The 18,156-nt window shown below is 32.1% G+C and overlaps 1 protein-coding gene across 2 annotated transcripts in view; it reads left to right on the top strand.

Moving 5' to 3' along the window:
- The window catches only part of LOC139524022 (GRIP1-associated protein 1-like), a 92,496-nt gene that overhangs the window by 2,729 nt on the left and 71,611 nt on the right, over positions 1-18,156 (top strand). For both annotated transcript variants that reach the window (XM_071318556.1, XM_071318549.1), the window contains exons 4-15: positions 310-336; positions 971-1,078; positions 1,356-1,512; positions 3,257-3,370; positions 4,889-4,963; positions 5,744-5,814; positions 9,519-9,566; positions 10,149-10,180; positions 10,526-10,573; positions 13,460-13,559; positions 14,079-14,156; positions 14,585-14,719. In XM_071318556.1, the coding sequence (XP_071174657.1) occupies positions 310-336; positions 971-1,078; positions 1,356-1,512; positions 3,257-3,370; positions 4,889-4,963; positions 5,744-5,814; positions 9,519-9,566; positions 10,149-10,180; positions 10,526-10,573; positions 13,460-13,559; positions 14,079-14,156; positions 14,585-14,719 (993 nt within the window). The remainder of the gene's footprint in view (positions 1-309; positions 337-970; positions 1,079-1,355; positions 1,513-3,256; positions 3,371-4,888; positions 4,964-5,743; positions 5,815-9,518; positions 9,567-10,148; positions 10,181-10,525; positions 10,574-13,459; positions 13,560-14,078; positions 14,157-14,584; positions 14,720-18,156) is intronic.

Genomic DNA, 18,156 nt, shown 5'->3' on the forward strand with positions numbered 1-18,156 from the left:
CTTTTCTAATGTTATAAAGCTGAAAGGTTGCTAAACATTTACAAAAGTGCATTTTACTGCAAAATAGTCATAATCAATACTACATGTTTATTGAGAATTACTTTTCCCATACATTTGCCATATGAATATGAAACCAAAATTTGGATATATTTACCTGATATAAGTACTTAGGACATATGTTTTTATTGTCACTACATGAGACTATTTGTCACTTTGTAAATATGCAGGAAAATGAAAATGAAAATTTCATTAATTTTTGTATAGGCAGATACCTTTTTAGAAATATAAAGATCTATTGTTATTTTGCAGGCAATTCAGAAGAGCAAAAAGGCTAAGGTAAATCAAACAGATTAGATAACTTTGTATACAACACAAATATTTTAAAAAATATTAGTTTTAAGTTTTGATTTTATTGCAGTAAAGGTTTGCTTAGTTGACTTTTTTAAAAGCCTTTTGATATAACAAATATGGAGCCTCTGAGGTGTGGTATTACTATCAATTAGACAACTATCCATAAACCAAAGGACAAAATGTGAACAATACCAAGTCACTGTAGAGCCTTCAACAATGAGCAACACCTATACCATCTACATTTAGTAAGCTATGACATATTCTTCTGTGACTAAATGTGATACAATTCTAAAGACAAAATCAAAGGCTGAATAATCCATATGTGATTATTTTTTTTACTGCAAGGCGTGTGTTCATTTATAATCTAACAAAAAAACAATTCAAGAATGTCTGATACAGACACCAAAAATAACTAAATATAGATGAGCTCTAGGTAAATCTAAGGTAAGGCACAGGTCTTCATCTGAAGCAACAAGGTTAGTCTGTTTCATCAGAATATTATTAATTCCACTACATTTTTTATTACTTTTGTTATGTTACATATACTTGTTTAACACAAACTTGTTACAGGACTATTGGTTAAAAAATTATATGTTTCTACCAATGTTATCTTCGACAGGAAGTAGAAGTCTTATTACAAGAAAGTGATAACTTACAGAGAAAGTTACTGAGTCAGGAAGATGACTTTAGATTACAGAATCAAACTTTGATGCAAGAACTCACTGCGGTAAGATTCATCTGTAAAAAATAATATGAGGAACCTTGAAAGTGAATGATTATTTACAAATGATTTTGAAACATGTAGATAAGACAATGAGCTATTTGTATGTATTCACTGCTCTCACTGTTCAAAATGCTTTATAGGGGGACTCACAGCTGACATTTTACTTAAATAGAATAAACACACTTTATGAAAAATTGTTGCAAGCGACTTCATCTTTTGTTAATTTACCCTTTCACTTTTATCCAGGGTGTGTATAAAATATTTCATTATATATTTTTAGTTGGTGGCAACAAATGAAGTTCTAGAAAAAGAATTGAAAGAAATACAGAGTGCTAGAGATACAGTTGTGAATTCTCAAAATACAGACAACACAGAGCTGGAGGATGAAATCAGAAGATTACAGGCACAAAATACTGTCCTACAGAAAAACTTAACAGGTCTGTAAACAAAATACTGTCCTACAGAAAAAATTAATTTAACAAGTTTGTAAAAAAAATACTGTCCTACAGAAAAACTTAATAGGTCTGTAAACAAAATACTGTCCTACAGAAAAATCTTACAGGTTGGTAAACAAAAAACTGTCCTACAAAAAAATTTAACAGGTCTGTAAACAAAGTACTGTCCTACAGAAAAACCTTACAGGTCTGTAAACAAAATACTGTCCTACAGAAAAATTTAACAGGTCTGTAAACAAAATACTGTACTACAGAAAAATCTTACAGGTCTGTAAACAAAATACTGTTCTACAGAAAAGTTTAACAGGTCTGTAAACAAAATTCTGTCTTACAGAAAAATTTAACAGGTCTGTAAACAAAAATACTGTCATACAGAAAAATTTAACAGGTCTGTAAACAAAATACTGTCCTACAGAAAAATTTAACAGGTCTGTAAACAAAATACTGTCCTACAGAAAAACCTTACAGGTCTGTAAACAAAATACTGTTCTACAGAAAAATTTAACAGGTCTGTAAACAAAATACTGTACTACAGAAAAATCTTACAGGTCTGTAAACAAAATACTGTTCTACAGAAAAGTTTAACAGGTCTGTAAACAAAATACTGTACTACAGAAAAATCTTACAGGTCTGTAAACAAAATACTGTTCTACAGAAAAGTTTAACAGGTCTGTAAACAAAATTCTGTCTTACAGAAAAATTTAACAGGTCTGTAAACAAAAATACTGTCATACAGAAAAATTTAAAATTTAAACAGGTCTGTAAACAAAATACTGTCCTACAGAAAAACCTTACAGGTCTGTAAACAAAATACTGTTCTACAGAAAAATTTAACAGGTCTGTAAACAAAATACTGTCTTACAGAAAAATTTAACAGGTCTGTAAACAAAATACTGTCATACAGAAAAATTTAACAGGTCTGTAAACAAAATACTGTCCTACAGAAAAACCTTACAGGTCTGTAAACAAAATACTGTTCTACAGAAAAAGTTAACAGGTCTGTAAACAAAATACTGTCTTACAGAAAAATTTAACAGGTCTGTAAACAAAATACTGTCATACAGAAAAATTTAACAGGTCTGTAAACAAAATACTGTACTACAGAAAAATTTAACAGGTCTGTAAACAAAATACTGTCCTACAGAAAAAATTAACAGGTCTGTAAACAAAATACTGTACTACAGAAAAATTTAACAGGTCTGTAAACAAAATACTGTCCTACAGAATTTTTACACCCCTGTCGTATTGTAGAGGGTCATTAGGTTTTACCCTTGTACATCAGTACATTCTAAAGTTGGTTTTCATTCTCTAACATCAGTTTGATTCAACCAAATGTTATGAATCCTTTACTCATTGCTTATTACCACAAAATACATACCAAGTTTGAATTTTGGTGTTGTCACTTTTACCATTCTAGAGTTGTTCCCCTTTTAAATGGAAAAATTACAGTTTCCATTCTCAAACTAAAGTTTGCCTTAACCAAACGTTATTAAATCTCAGATCAAGTACAAATTTGGGTAGCATCAATTTTACCGTTCTTTAGTTATTTCCTGTTTATAACTTTATACGATATGCAAGTGGGGACGTCATCTGTGTCCCATGAACACATTCCCAATTAATTCGTAAACAAAATCCTGTCATCATTATTTTACTAAATGTTGACTTGTAACTATAATTAATATATAATTGTGATACAAAGTGTTAATTTTTACAATATATATTTTAGCTTGCCAGGATAAATTTGAAAAGTTACATGATCAACTGAACAAAACAGAGTCTTCTGCTACTGGTGCTAATGAGACTATTGAAAGTGGTCGGTTAGAGGAAGAGAATGGTACAGGTAATAAGTTAAGAAAAAACTTTTGAATTCTATGCAAAAGTAGCTTCTTAATTTGATCAATTTTTTCATGCATTGTTTGCCCTTTTTTAATTTGGCCTTGGAAGGATTATTCAACATACCTGCCAACTTTCACAATTTAGGCGTGTACTTCACGATTTTGACCCTTTGACACAATTGCACAATCACGATCGTGAAAAACCTCTAAAACACGATTTTGTGAAAATCTACACGAAAATATGATTGTTCCCGATTTTGAACTGTGTCGAAGGGAAGCTTCAGAAGACAATCGTGTTCAGCCAATCAAATTCTGTGTTTCTCATGATCAAATTTATGAGCCAATCAAAAACGTTTTATCTCGAGATTATTCTAACATGCTAGATTTTGAACTTGTTTTTCTCTGTGTGTTAGTCAGTAAAATCGTGAACATGACAAGTGATTTTTAATATGCAAGAAGGTTCTTTCACAGAATAAGAATAAAAGCATGGCTGATTGACAAAATTCAATGATGCAGTACTACCATAAAGATATTTAATAGTAGTTTATTCACCAATTTATTGACATTACACTTGCTGTATATATATATGTTATTTATATATTCAATTAAATTACCAAATCATTTAAAGTACAATGTACTATTCTTTATTTTTTCAGAAGGACCAAACAAACAGGTTTGGAACAACCCCCCACGCGAGGGGTATCCCTTAAATGAGGGACTGTCCCTAAGAGAAGGGGTCATTTTACTATTGTAAAACAATAAAATAGAAAAATTTAACTTTAAAAATTCTGACATTAAATTTTGAACAACTTTTCTAAATGAAGGGTCCAATTATTGTGAATAATACAGAAGATGCAAGTCCAAGAACATTTCAAAATTGTTGGACATGACTGTGTTGACCATATAATACCAGATAAATCATAAGATGTATAGTTCTTTGGGAAAAGTTTCTTCTAATAATATGAATATGTGCTCATTTGGTACTCAAAAAGTGGGTTTCAATGTCCTTACATTAAGGGGTTACCCTAGGTGTTGTTTCTAACCTGATAAAGGTCCTTCTTTGTGCATAGATTTAAATTGGAAAAGTCAACAATGATCATTTAATATCCTTACACATGAAAATAAATCCTGGGGTTATAGCTACATGTTCATCTTTTCTACTGATATGAAAACTATTATCATGCAAATAAACTTAAGAAAAAGGCTTGTAAGCTCACCTTTCAAATATGACACTTTTTTAGACCACCAAACAGCACGCGCAAAATACGTGGCAAAGAATTGTAACCTTTAAAATTAATGTCGCGTCCTAAAACCCCCATGGGCACTTTCAAAAGTTGGCAGGTATGATTCAGTACAGTATTATGAGGTATATAATGGAAAATACATTACATACAATTCTAATTGCAGTCGGACTTATGTTTACATTAGATAAACTTTATTCATTAGGGCCAAGTTGTCCAAACTTATTCAAATGAGAGTAATATTTATCTTTAATATGATTACATTGAAAGTTTTATTTTCAGAACCATCACCAAGAGCTTTAAAGGTTGAAGATGAAGTACAGGTTTCTTCTGAGGAACATGGGCATGAAATCAATGGTAAGGCATTATTTTAAAAAGACTTGAAAATAATAACCAAAGTAATCTAAAGTCATCTTTGCCTCAGGGAGTTTTAAAAACCTTAGTTTCTTTGTAATCGTTAAATCTATAAATTGGCAATTTAAGGAAGGTTCATTATAAATTATATAAGTACTGTAGTACTAACTACTGAGCTGACTGAAAGTCCACCAGGAGGAGCCTTGACCAAATGCTAGAAAAAATGAAAACAACAACTCATGAATTTCAAACCTCTGAAAGACTTTTCTGGGTATACATTCAACAGGAAGGCCTAAAGATGAGGCCAAATAAAAAAGTATGTGTGGTTCCAGTTACATCTGAAAAAAAGTTCGGGTAGGTAGGTAGGGATTTTTTTTTTATTTTATGTTTTTTTTTTACATTGAGTCTATGGGAGCAACATTCTGACTTTAACAGTGCTTAATGAAAAATGACAATAAAATCTTTAGGGTAGGCTATTTTTAAGCAGAAAGGTAGGGACGGTAGGGTTACTGGAACCACACATATATTTTTATTTGGCCTGAAGGTATGAAAGCCAAGGATGAACAAGTACTGAAACAGTTGAAGAGTTACAGACCAAAAAGAACCTTAAAACAAAAACATAATTCATCTGATAAATATATAGTCATTGTTTCAAACAACAGTACCTTAATCATTTAAAATTTCATGTAAACACTTTAAAACTTTTTTTCTATTCTAATCTTAGAGATAAAAGATGAAGAAAATGATTTTAATTGAAACACACTTTACTGATTGCCATTTCAGTGCTGAAGTTACAACTGGACACCTTGTTAGAAGAGAAGAGAATGCTGAGAGAGAAGTTAACTACGATAGAGGTGAGCGCATTTTTAAAATTGATGTACATTTTTGGTGGAAGAAGACTTCAAGTCTTCTGAAGGCCAATGTTGCCGACTTTAAAATCATTGTGCCTCCGTATGCCGCATTCGTTTCTGTGTATTACAATTTCATAACTTCTGATTCCTGACACTGATTAGTACACATGATTAAGCATCTGCATCATTTAATTTGTAAATTAGGATTGAAAAACAATCACTATAGTAAATATGTACCATTTTATTTATGTAAATTATTAGATTTCATTTCATCTACATAAACGTTATTTGTTCACTTGTAACTGGATGTTCTTAATGTAGATATTTGTAGTATGCATGCGTTAATTTAGTATTGGGACAACTCGCCCTGTTTATATGTTCGCCCTTAGTCTGTTCGTCCTGAGTTCTTTCGCCCGTATAGTACGTTCACCCTGTGTTCAATCTCTTTGCTCTTAACAAGGCCGTTTTATAATACGTCCAATCATTTAAAAAATAATAATATTAAGGGTATCGTTAAAAAAACTCTAAAATCCGATTTAGTGAAAATCATCTGTTCCTTATTTTGTTCCCAAGTTGTTCAGCCAATCAAATTCTGTGTTTCTCATGATCAATTAATAAGCCAATCAAAAACGTTTTCTCTGACGATTATTCTTACATGTTATTTTGAACTTGTGTTGTTTTCATCTAGTCAGTGAAAATGGTGAACATGGCATGTGAATTTTCATCTGCAAGCAGGTTCTTACACAGCGTAAGGATAAAAGCATGGCTGATTGACAAAATTCAATGATGCAGTACTTCCATAAAGATAACAAAAAGTTTTTTTTCACTAATTTATTGACATAACACTTGTTGTAGCATATTTTATTTTTGTATTCAATTAAATCATTTAAAGGACACTGTACTATTTTTTTTTCACAAAGACCAACAAACAGATTGGGACACCTTCTCCCCCATTATGAATGCTGTCCCTTAAGGTGTCATTTTACTGTTGATAAAAAAAGATAGAAATTTTTTAACTCAAAAGTGGGAAAATTCATTATATTTGGTACAAATTTTCTAAATGAGGGGTCAAACTAATAAAGAAGATATAAGTCTAGAAACATCACAAAATTTTAATTTTTTTTTTAAATTTAATACTTGATAGATGCATAGTTCTTGGGAAAAAGTGTCATCAAATAATATGAATAGAAAGGTGCTCATTTTTTACAGTGGATTGTAATGTTCTTCCAATGAGGGTTATCCCTCATTTGGAGTGTTGTCCCCAACCTGTTAAAGGTTTATCTTTGTGCATAATTCAAAATTAGAAATTTCAACAAGCATCTAATATTCTTACACAAGAAAATAAATCCTGGTCTGCTAGCTACATGTTCATCTTTTCTACCGATTTAATAACTATCATGCAAACAGACTTAAGAAAAAGGCATGTAAGTTCATCATACAAATATGACACTTTTTCTAGACAATCCAGATTGTGCTAAATACTTTGCTTAAAATTATAACCTTTAAAATTGTTGTCGCGCACTAAAAAAACCCATGGGAACTTTCAAAAGTTGGGGGTATGTATTGATTGTTGGTTGCTTAACGTCCAGTGGCAAATATTTCATGCATATTCAGGACGATTGGGGGTATGTAACAAGTCTTACTATGTTTATTCCCCATTTATGGTCATTATGTTTTCTGGTCTGTCCATCCATCCTGCTTCAGGTTAAAGTTTATGGTCGAGGTAGTTTTTGATGAAGTTGCAGTCCAATCAACTTGAAACTAAGTACACATGTGTTCCTTATGATATGATCTTTCTAATTTTACTGCCAAATTAAAGATTTTACCTAATTTCCACAGTCCACTGAACATAGAAAATTATTGTACGGATGGGAAATCCATGTACTTATGACACATTCTTCTTTGAAGAAAAAAAAATACGTCATAACAATAATGGAACAAAGCAGGCTGGGTTAGTGGGGCTGCTTTTATGGTTATTCAAGTTACCTTTTATTCACCTTCTTCCACCTCAGAGCTATCAGCTCTTTGATTTCTTACAGCAATAATGTATTCAATATAAAAAGAGCTCAAGCAGCTTAGGGACGACATCAAAAGATCGATGTAGGATAAAAAACTTAAATCAAATAGTTTGGGGGTGGGGGGGTCAACATTGCTGCAAGTTTTGTTAATCTAAAATCGATTTTACATATATCCATATAGGTAAATCAATTTTTCCCAAATTAAGTTAAGAAGGGGGGTAGGGGGGTCAGCGAAAAAACTATGTGAATTAAGTTTTTTATCCTACATTGAACTTTTGATATCGTCCCTTAAAGCTATTATAAATTCAAATCTTTTGAAAAATTATGATATTAAATATCTTCTTCATGACAAGTTGTTATGCATATGTTCATGGTCTTAAATTAAATATTCTTACTGAAATACATGTAGCTAAAAAAATTTAGATATTTGTTGCATTTTTATTATAATATTTGTTATGATTTTAAAAAACACAACAATTTTTACCAGTTTATAAAGGTGACCGGAACTTTCAAGTCCTCAAAAAATGATTGAATTTTTGTGGCAAATTTCTATACTTTTGGCTGCTGACCTACTTTGGACTCAACATGTATCACATATAAGGCTGGAGTATGGGTACTCCTGTCTTATATTCTTTTAACAGGTTTTCACATAATGGGAATAAAATGACTTTAGATAAGATATCTAATCCAAGTAACAAAATATATGTTATTTGGAATTTTGTATTTTAATGGGTTTCTTGTCTACAAAATTCTTGTCAAATTTTAATGAAAATTAGGTTTGTATGAGCCATGTTGTGTAGCCTTCACAATATAAAACTGTTTTGTGCTCTTTGGTCAGGTTGTTATCATTTTACACATTCCCCGTTTCCATTCTCAATCTTATTATATGGATTCAAGTTTTATGTAATGTTTTTCATGAAGAACAATTTTTCTAAATTCCATTTGATTCTTTTGACAGAAACAAAAGGTAAAGTATGAATAAAACCTACAAAAGTTTGACCTTTCACCCTCAAAGCCATTTCCTTATATCCTGCATTCCTGGTTATCAGCATTTATACATATACATGACTATTCAAAATGATCATTAAACTAAGGCTTGGCCTTTCTATCAAACATTTCATAAATAAAAAGAGGTGTAAGGCTTGTTTTACTTTATTTTCAGGGACACCTAAGGCCTTAGAAAACTTGACCTACCTTTGGATCTGTTATTGGGTTAAAAACCCTTAAAGATATTGCACCTGAGCACTGTCATTTTAATTATTTTAAAGTATTTAAAATGTTTTAGAAAAAAATATTGAAATTATTTGCTGCAAGAAAATAAATTAGTTTATGGTGTGTTTGGTTTTGGTTTCAAATCATGTTTTACAGATTAACATTTTAATATCAGTAGTAATACAGCAGTGTTTTCCCAAGCTTGTTTTCAAACAGTACCATTGGATTCCATATAATTTGCCTACAATTACAGAATCAAATACATGATTACTATAAAACCTATTCAGATAACATCATATTGAAAAATATAGCACCATGTTGCATGATGCAACAGTGCCCTTGAAAACACTTGAATTTAAACTGCTTATTCAAATTAGTTTACATTATTGTTGATCATTCAGTATTTGTATGTTCTTGTTATCATGTATAAATAAATGTATATTGTAAATATTTTTTTCCACTCTACATTTTTTATAGAACGAAAACAAAGTAAAAGTGGATCATTTACAAGAAGAATTAGACAAGGTAATAAGAGTACAAGTGATAAGAGGTGCGTTTGAGTTGATAATCTTTTATTCATTTTGTCATATTGTAATCATATAGTCCTCAGATTTTTTACTTAGCTGAGAAAATGGAACAATGAAGAAAAAATCACCAGCAGAAGAAAGATTGACTACATTTAATGAAAATAAATTAAAATAGAATCTCAGACACTTGCCCATAACACCCAGCACTAACCCAAATACGAATTTGTTCCAGAACGGTTAGCAGTTCTGACTTTATAAAGGCACATATTGTGTAGCTCATGATGTAAAAAGCTATTGATAAATTCTATTTGGAGCAATGTCTTGAAAGTTATCATATTGTAAACATGGTAAAGACTAGATGATATTTCCTTTGAAATTGTTAAGCTATAATTGGTGTGACCATGCTTTCACCACACTTATTTAATTATGAAAGTTCAAACAGTGTTGCTTGGTTGTTATCCTGCAATTTGTAATAGTGAGGCAATACAATATCTTCTATGTAAATTAAAAAAAAAAAATAAAGCAAACACATTTGTTAGTAATTGTATAAATTATTAATACCATTTATTTACATCTGTAGACCTCAGAAAAGTTAAAGAAGAAACAAGAGAGGTAGGTTGAAAAAATTAGAAGAATGAAAAAATGTTTTCATTATGTGTAAATATATCCTTCCTCATTGGCTTAACAAACATTTCTTCCATTGTATAACTGGATATTTAACTTACCATGCAAGAGACAAGCACTTGACTTACTTTATCTTGATGTTTGATTCCAACTCAACATTTTCAAAAAAACCGTCAAATACAGTATTTCGTGTTGAATCTGCTTGATAAAAAAAACAAAAACGTCAAACACCATTGTCTTTAAATGTACCTTTTCATGGTAATATAACAATTATCAACATACAAGTAATTATAGCTTGACTTATTTACTACTTAAGGTTGATATTTTTTGCAGCTTTATCCATTTACAAGAAGAGAAAGAAAATCTATTTAAAGAAACAAAGTAAGAGCTTTAATATACTAATAATATATTCTAATTTATAAATCAAATAATCACTTTGTGTTCGTGATATTAAATATATAGAGAATAATGAATTGCTATTAATTTAAAAATCCCACACATGGCAGTTGCATTCCACCCCAATTGTAATTGATTAGTATTGTCAGTTTTGCTGAAGGTTTGTGGTTCTCTTTAGGCACCTGGTTTTCTCTTCCAATTAAACCTAATTGCCACAATATATCTAATAGTACTGCATGAAGCATTTAACACCAATCAATCAATCAATTTAAAAATTACATTCTACTGCATTGTGGAATGTATGAAAGTTTTTTAATGAAAAGTTTTGAATTATCCTAAGCATTGCTTAAACATTGTCATGGGAACATTTGCTACGATGGATGAAAATAAAACATCACTACCAACACTTCCACAATGTATTAAAAGTGTGTAACTTGCCGAGCTTTTAATTATGAAAAATTAGGCTTTGAGAATAGACTAAGATGAAGTGGAAGATTATTTTCTCCTAACAATTTTTAGCTCACCTGGCCTAAAAGGCCAAGTGAGCTTTTCTCATCACTTGGCGTCCGGCGTCCGGCGTCCGTCGTCGTCGTTAACTTTTACAAAAATCTTCTCCTCTGAAACAACTGGGCCAAATTAAACCAAACTTGGCCACAATCATCATTGGGGTATCTAGTTTAAAAAATGTGTCCGGTGACCCGGCCAACCATCCAAGATGGCTGCCATGGCTAAAAATAGAACATAGGGGTAAAATGCAGTTTTTGGCTTATAACTCAAAAACCAAAGCATTTAGAGCAAATCTGACATGGGGTAGAATTGTTAAATAGGTGAAGATCTATCTGCCCTGAAATTTTCAGATGAATCGGATAACCCGTTGTTGGGTTGCTGCCCCTGAATTAGTAATTTTAAGGAAATTTTGCTGTTTTTGGTTATTATCTTGAATATTATTATAGATAGAGATAAACAGTAAACAGGAATAATGTTCAGCAAAGTAAGATTTACAAATAAGTCAACATGACTGAAGTGGTCAGTTGACCCCTTTAGGAGTTATTGCCCTTTATAGTCAATTTTTAACCATTTTTCGTAAATCTTAGTAATATTTTACAAAAATCTTCTCCTCTGAAACTACTGGGCTAAATTAATCCAAACTTGGCCACAATCATCTTTTGGGTTAGTAGTTTGAAAAATGTGTCTGGTGACCCGGCCATCAAACCAAGATGGCCGCCATGGCTAAAAATAGAACATGGGGTAAAATGCAGTTTTTGGCTTATAACTTAAAACCCAAAGCATTTAGAGCAAATCTGACAGGGGTAGAATTGTTAAACAGGTGAAGATCTATCTGCCCTGAAATTTTCAGATGAATCGGATAACCCGTTGTTGGGTTGCTGCCCCTGAATTAGTAATTTTAAGGAAATTTTGCTGTTTTTGGTTATTATCTTGAATATTATTATAGATAGAGATAAACAGTAAACAGCAATAATGTTCAGCAAAGTAAGATTTACAAATAAGTCAACATGACTGAAATGGTCAGTTGACCCCTTTAGGAGTTATTGCCCTTTATAGTCAATTTTTAACCATTTTTCGTAAATCTTAGTAATATTTTACAAAAATCTTCTCCTCTGAAAATACTGGGCCAAATTAAACCAAACTTGGCCACAATCATCATTGGGGTATCTAGTTTAAAAAATGTGTCCGGTGACCCGGCCAACCATCCAAGATGGCTGCCATGGCTAAAAATAGAACATAGGGGTAAAATGCAGTTTTTGGCTTATAACTCAAAAACCAAAGCATTTAGAGCAAATCTGACATGTGGTAAAATTGTTCATCAGGTCAAGATCTATCTGCCCTGAAATTGTCAGATGAATCGGACATTCCGTTGTTAGGTTACTGCCCCTGAAATGGTAATTTTAAGGAAATTTTGCTGTTTTTGGTTATTATCTTGAATATTATTATAGATAGAGATAAACTGTAAACAGCAATAATGTTCAGCAAAGTAAGATCTACAAATAAGTCACTATGACCAAAATGGTCAGTTGACCCCTTTAGGAGTTATTGCCTTTTATAGTCAATTTTTAACCATTTTTCATAAATCTTAGTAATCTTTTAGAAAAATCTTCTCCTCTGAAACTACTGGGCCAAATTTAACCAAACTTAGCCATAATCATCATTGGGGTATCTAGTTAAAAAAATGTGTCCGGTGACGCGGCCAACCAACCAACCAGGTTACTGCCCCTGAAATGGTAATTTTAAGGAAATTTTGCTGTTTTTGGTTATTATCTTGAATATTATTATAGATAGAGATAAACTGTAAACAGCAATAATGTACAGCAAAGTAAGAACTAAAAATAAGTCAGTATGACCAAAATAGTCAATTGACCCCCTAAGGAGTTATTGCCCTTCATAGTCAATTATTAACAATTTTCTTAAAATTTGAAGATTTTCAATAACATTTTCCACAGAAAGTACTGTTATAGATAGAGATAATTGTAAGCAGCAAGAATGTTTAGTAAAGTAAGATCTACAAACACATCACTATCACCAAAACACAATTTTGTCATGAATCCATCTGTGTCCATTGTTTAATATTCACATAGACCAAGGTGAGCGACACAGGCTCTTTAGAGCCTCTAGTTTTCATATCTTGTATATGTTTACAAACACAATAGCAGTAATTTTTTTATTGCATGAAGAAAGAATATGAAGTTTTTTGTTCTTTATTTCTAATTTTCCACAATCTTAAACATTGATTTAAAAGTTCTTATTGAAAACTTTTGAAAAAAAGGTTTTATTTGAGGAAAAACATGTTATTTGTTGAGAAAACACACCAAAAAAAATCGTTTTTTTGAGTAATCATTATTTTTTCATTTATAGCCAAAAACTAGAAGAATCCCAATCAAGTAGAGACAGAGACAAGATATATTATACGGACCAAATAAATAAACTGCAGCATGAAGTACAAAGAAGTAAACAGGCAAGTTAACAGTCTAATATCTCTTTCATTAAAATCTTCAATTGAAAATCACAAGTGAAGAACATTGTACAGGAGATTAAAGGTTTTTATCAATGAAAGTTACTTTCATTTCATACAAACATTACTTATACTTTGTGTAAAGAGACCTACAGAAATTTTGGTGTCAACTTGTAGAATGTAGAAAGCTGTCTTTTCCTATGAGAGGTGTTAGTATGAGAAAGAGTACCAACAAAGAAATGACAGAAATTTCGCTTGACAGTTTAGTCTCCTAGAAATAGTTTTTTACCATGGACTTGTATAGGGTTGAATAATTATTTAGATTTGCTATTTTTTATATAAAAGCAAAAAACTCACGATAATAATTCCAGTTTTTCTATAAATTTTGATTTCTTTTGAAATGAAAATATGTTTAGGACATATACTTTGGTTTTTTGCTAGACTAGTATAGTATGACAATGTCCAACAACTAGGAAAACTTGTATGAATTTGAGTACGAAAAACATGTAATTGTGTTTTCAGTCATTAGAGGAAAGAAATGAATCATCAGACCAGAATGTCAAACATTTACAGAGTAAACTACAAACTCTACAACAACAGGTTTGTTCACACTATTCCAACGTTTAAGTTCATCCATTGTTTTATTTTCTGAAAAATAATTGAGATATCAAACTAATTTGTCTTTATGGCTTATGAAAAATCAAGTTCACAATAACCAAAAAATTTGAAGTTAGTCGTTTCCCAATATTGGGTATTCACAGTTTCCTATTTCCTGTTTTAGATTTCTTGGCCCACTTTATGTCTGTCATTCATCCATCTTTCATCAGACAATTTAAATTTCCTAATCTGTTCTGAAACCTTGTGGCAAATTTATGAGATTTTACGCCAACATTAAAAAGTAGAAAGTGAAAAGCAATACTCTGTGAAAAATGTGAAGACTACAAGTTTGTAATTATTTAACAGTTTTCACAGAGGTAAGCTTTCTATGATAAAGATTTAATTATTTATATTTTATGCTTGTTATTTAGATTGATGCATCTGACATTGTAAATAGTCAGAAAGTTAAAGAATGTTCTACAAAATATGAACAGCAATTAGAGGAACTCAGGAACAATAATTTAAAGCTGTTACTAGAGAAGGGTGATCTTGTTACTCAGTTACAGGTTTGTTTAATGTAAATTTAAATTGACAATAAAGTATTATAATTTAATTTTGGATGTTACACATCTTCTGATTGGCTGACGTTATTTTGTTATCAGCCCATAGACATAATTTAGTCATGTGACCGTGATATCATCAACGTTTTTTAGCTCACCTGGCCCGAAGGGCCAAGTGAGCTTTTCTCATCACTTGGCGTCCGTCGTCCGTCGTCGTCCGTCGTCGTCCGTCGTCGTCGTCCGTCGTCGTTAACTTTTACAAAAATCTTCTCCTCTGAAACTACTGGGCCAAATCAAACCAAACTTGGCCACAATCATCATTGGGGTATCTAGTTTAAAAAATGTGTCCGGTGACCCGGTCAACCAACCAAGATGGCCGCCACGGCTAAAAATAGAACATAGGGGTAAAATGCAGTTTTTGGCTTATAACTCAAAAACCAAAGCATTTAGAGCAAATCTGACATGGGGTAAAAATGTTTATCAGGTCAAGATCTATCTGCCCTGAAATTTTCAGATGAATCGGTCAATCGGTTGTTGGGTTGCTGCCCCTGAATTGGTAATTTTGAAGAAATTTTGCTGTTTTTGGTTATTATCTTGAATATTATTATAGTTAGAGATAAACTGTAAACAGCAATAATGTTCAGCAAAGTAAGATCTACAAATAAGTCAACATGACCAAAATGGTCAGTTGACCCGTTTAGGAGTTATTGCCCTTTATAGTCAATTTTTAACCATTTTTCGTTAATTAAAGTAATCTTTTACAAAAATCTTCTTCTCTGAAACTACTTGTCCAAATTAATCCAAACTTGGCCACAATCATCTTTGGGGTATCTAGTTTTAAAAATGTGTGGCGTGACCTGGTCAACCAACCAAGATGGCCGCCACGGCTAAAAATAGAACAAAGGGGTAAAATGCAGTTTTTGGCTTATAACTCAAAAACCAAAGCATTTTGAGGAAATCTGACAGGGGATAAAAATGTTTATCAGGTCAAGATCTATCTGCCCTAAAATTTTCAGATGAATCGGTCAATCGGTTGTTGGGTTGCTGCCCCTGAATTGGTAATTTTGAGGAAATTTTGCTGTTTTTGGTTATTATCTTGAATAATATTATAGATAGAGATAAACTGTAAACAGCAATAATGTTCAGCAAAGTAAGATCTACAAATAAGTCAACATGACCAAAATGGTCAGTTGACCCGTTTAGGAGTTATTGCCCTTTATAGTCAATTTTTAACCATTTTTCGTAAATTAAAGTAATCTTTTACAAAAATCTTCTCCTCTGAAACTACTTGTCCAAATTAATCCAAACTTGGCCACAATCATCTTTGGGGTATCTTGTTTAAAAAATGTGTGGCGTGACCTGGTCAACCAACCAAGATGGCCGCCACCGCAAAAAATAGAACATAGGGGTAAAATGCAGTTTTTGGCTTATAACTCAAAAACCAAAGCATTTTGAGGAAATCTGACAGGGGATAAAAATGTTTATCAGGTCAAGAACTATCTGCCCTGAAATTTTCAGATGAATCGGTCAATCGGTTGTTGGGTTGCTGCCCCTGAATTGGTAATTTTGAAGAAATTTTGCTGTTTTTGGTTATTATCTTGAATATTATTATAGTTAGAGATAAACTGTAAACAGCAATAATGTTCAGCAAAGTAAGATCTACAAATAAGTCAACATGACCTAAATGGTCAATTGACCCCTTAAGGAGTTATTGCCCTTTATAGTCAATTTTTAACAATTTTCATTAATTTGGTAAACTTATGTAAATTTTTACCAAATATAGTTCTCTGTTACTAATGGGCAAAGTTCATGATAGATATAATTGTAAGAAGCAAAATCGTTCAGTAAAGTAAGAACTTCAAACACATCACCATCACCAAAATACAATTCTGTCATGAATCCATTTGTGTCCTTTGTTTAATATGCACATAGACCAAGGTGAGCGACACAGGCTCTTTAGAGCCTCTAGTTCATGGTTTTCTACGATTTAATGGAATTAAGAATAAAATTATAAGAAATGACTGTAATATTGTTTCCGTCTATTTAAAATAACATAATAAATGTGGTGCACACTGTTAAATAACCTGCTACGCGTGTTATTCAGTGTGCACCAAATTTTTATGTTATTTCTTCATAGATAAAAAAAATATTACAGTCATTCCTCAAATGTGTTTGATGTTTTCGTTTTTTATACGCCCGTCAAAATTTTGACGGGACGTATTATGGTATACAAATGTCCGGTGTCCGTCTGTCCGTCTGTCTGTCCGGCGTAAACATGTCGCACCGTAACTTGAGAACTACTTATCTAAATTTCATGAAACTTAATACAGTTGTTTTTTATGATGGTCAAATGATCTGTATACATTTTGGTGAAAATAAGATTTAAACTTTTTGAGTTACAGCACTTTGTAACTAAAACAGGGGTGTGGTTTTTTAGCTCACCTGGCCCGAAGGGCCAAGTGAGCTTTTCTCATCACTTGGCGTCCGGCGTCCGTCGTCCGTCGTCCGTCGTCCGTCGTCCGTCGTCGTCGTCGTCGTTAACTTTTACAAAAATCTTCTCCTCTGAAACTACTGGGCCAAATCAAACCAAACTTGGCCACAATCATCATTGGGGTATCTAGTTTAAAAAATGTGTGGCGTGACCCGGTCAACCAACCAAGATGGCCGCCACGGCTAAAAATAGAACATAGGGGTAAAATGCAGTTTTTGGCTTATAACTCAAAAACCAAAGCATTTAGAGCAAATCTGACATGGGGTAAAAATGTTTATCAGGTCAAGATCTATCTGCCCTGAAATTTTCAGATGAATCGGTCAATCGGTTGTTGGGTTGCTGCCCCTGAATTGGTAATTTTGAGGAAATTTTGCTGTTTTTGGTTATTATCTTGAATATTATTATAGATAGAGATAAACTGTAAACAGCAATAATGTTCAGCAAAGTAAGATCTACAAATAAGTCAACATGACCAAAATGGTCAGTTGACCCGTTTAGGAGTTATTGCCCTTTATAGTCAATTTTTAACCATTTTTCGTAAATTAAAGTAATCTTTTACAAAAATCTTCTCCTCTGAAACTACTGGGCCAAATTAATTCAAACTTGGCCACAATCATCTTTGGGGTATCTAGTTTAAAAAATGTGTGGCGTGACCTGGTCAACCAACCAAGATGGCCGCCACCGCTAAAAATAGAACATAGGGGTAAAATGCAGTTTTTGGCTTATAACTCAAAAACCAAAGCATTTTGAGGAAATCTGACATGGGATAAAAATGTTTATCAGGTCAAGATCTATCTTCCCTGAAATTTTCAGATGAATCGGTCAATGGGTTGTTGGGTTGCTGCCCCTGAATTGGTAATTTTGAGGAAATTTTGCTGTTTTTGGTTATTATCTTGAATATTATTATAGATAGAGATAAACTGTAAACAGCAATAATGTTCAGCAAAGTAAG

The sequence above is a fragment of the Mytilus edulis genome, chromosome 1, assembly GCF_963676685.1.
Source record: "Mytilus edulis chromosome 1, xbMytEdul2.2, whole genome shotgun sequence".
In the NCBI taxonomy this organism is placed as follows: Eukaryota; Metazoa; Mollusca; class Bivalvia; order Mytilida; family Mytilidae; genus Mytilus; species Mytilus edulis.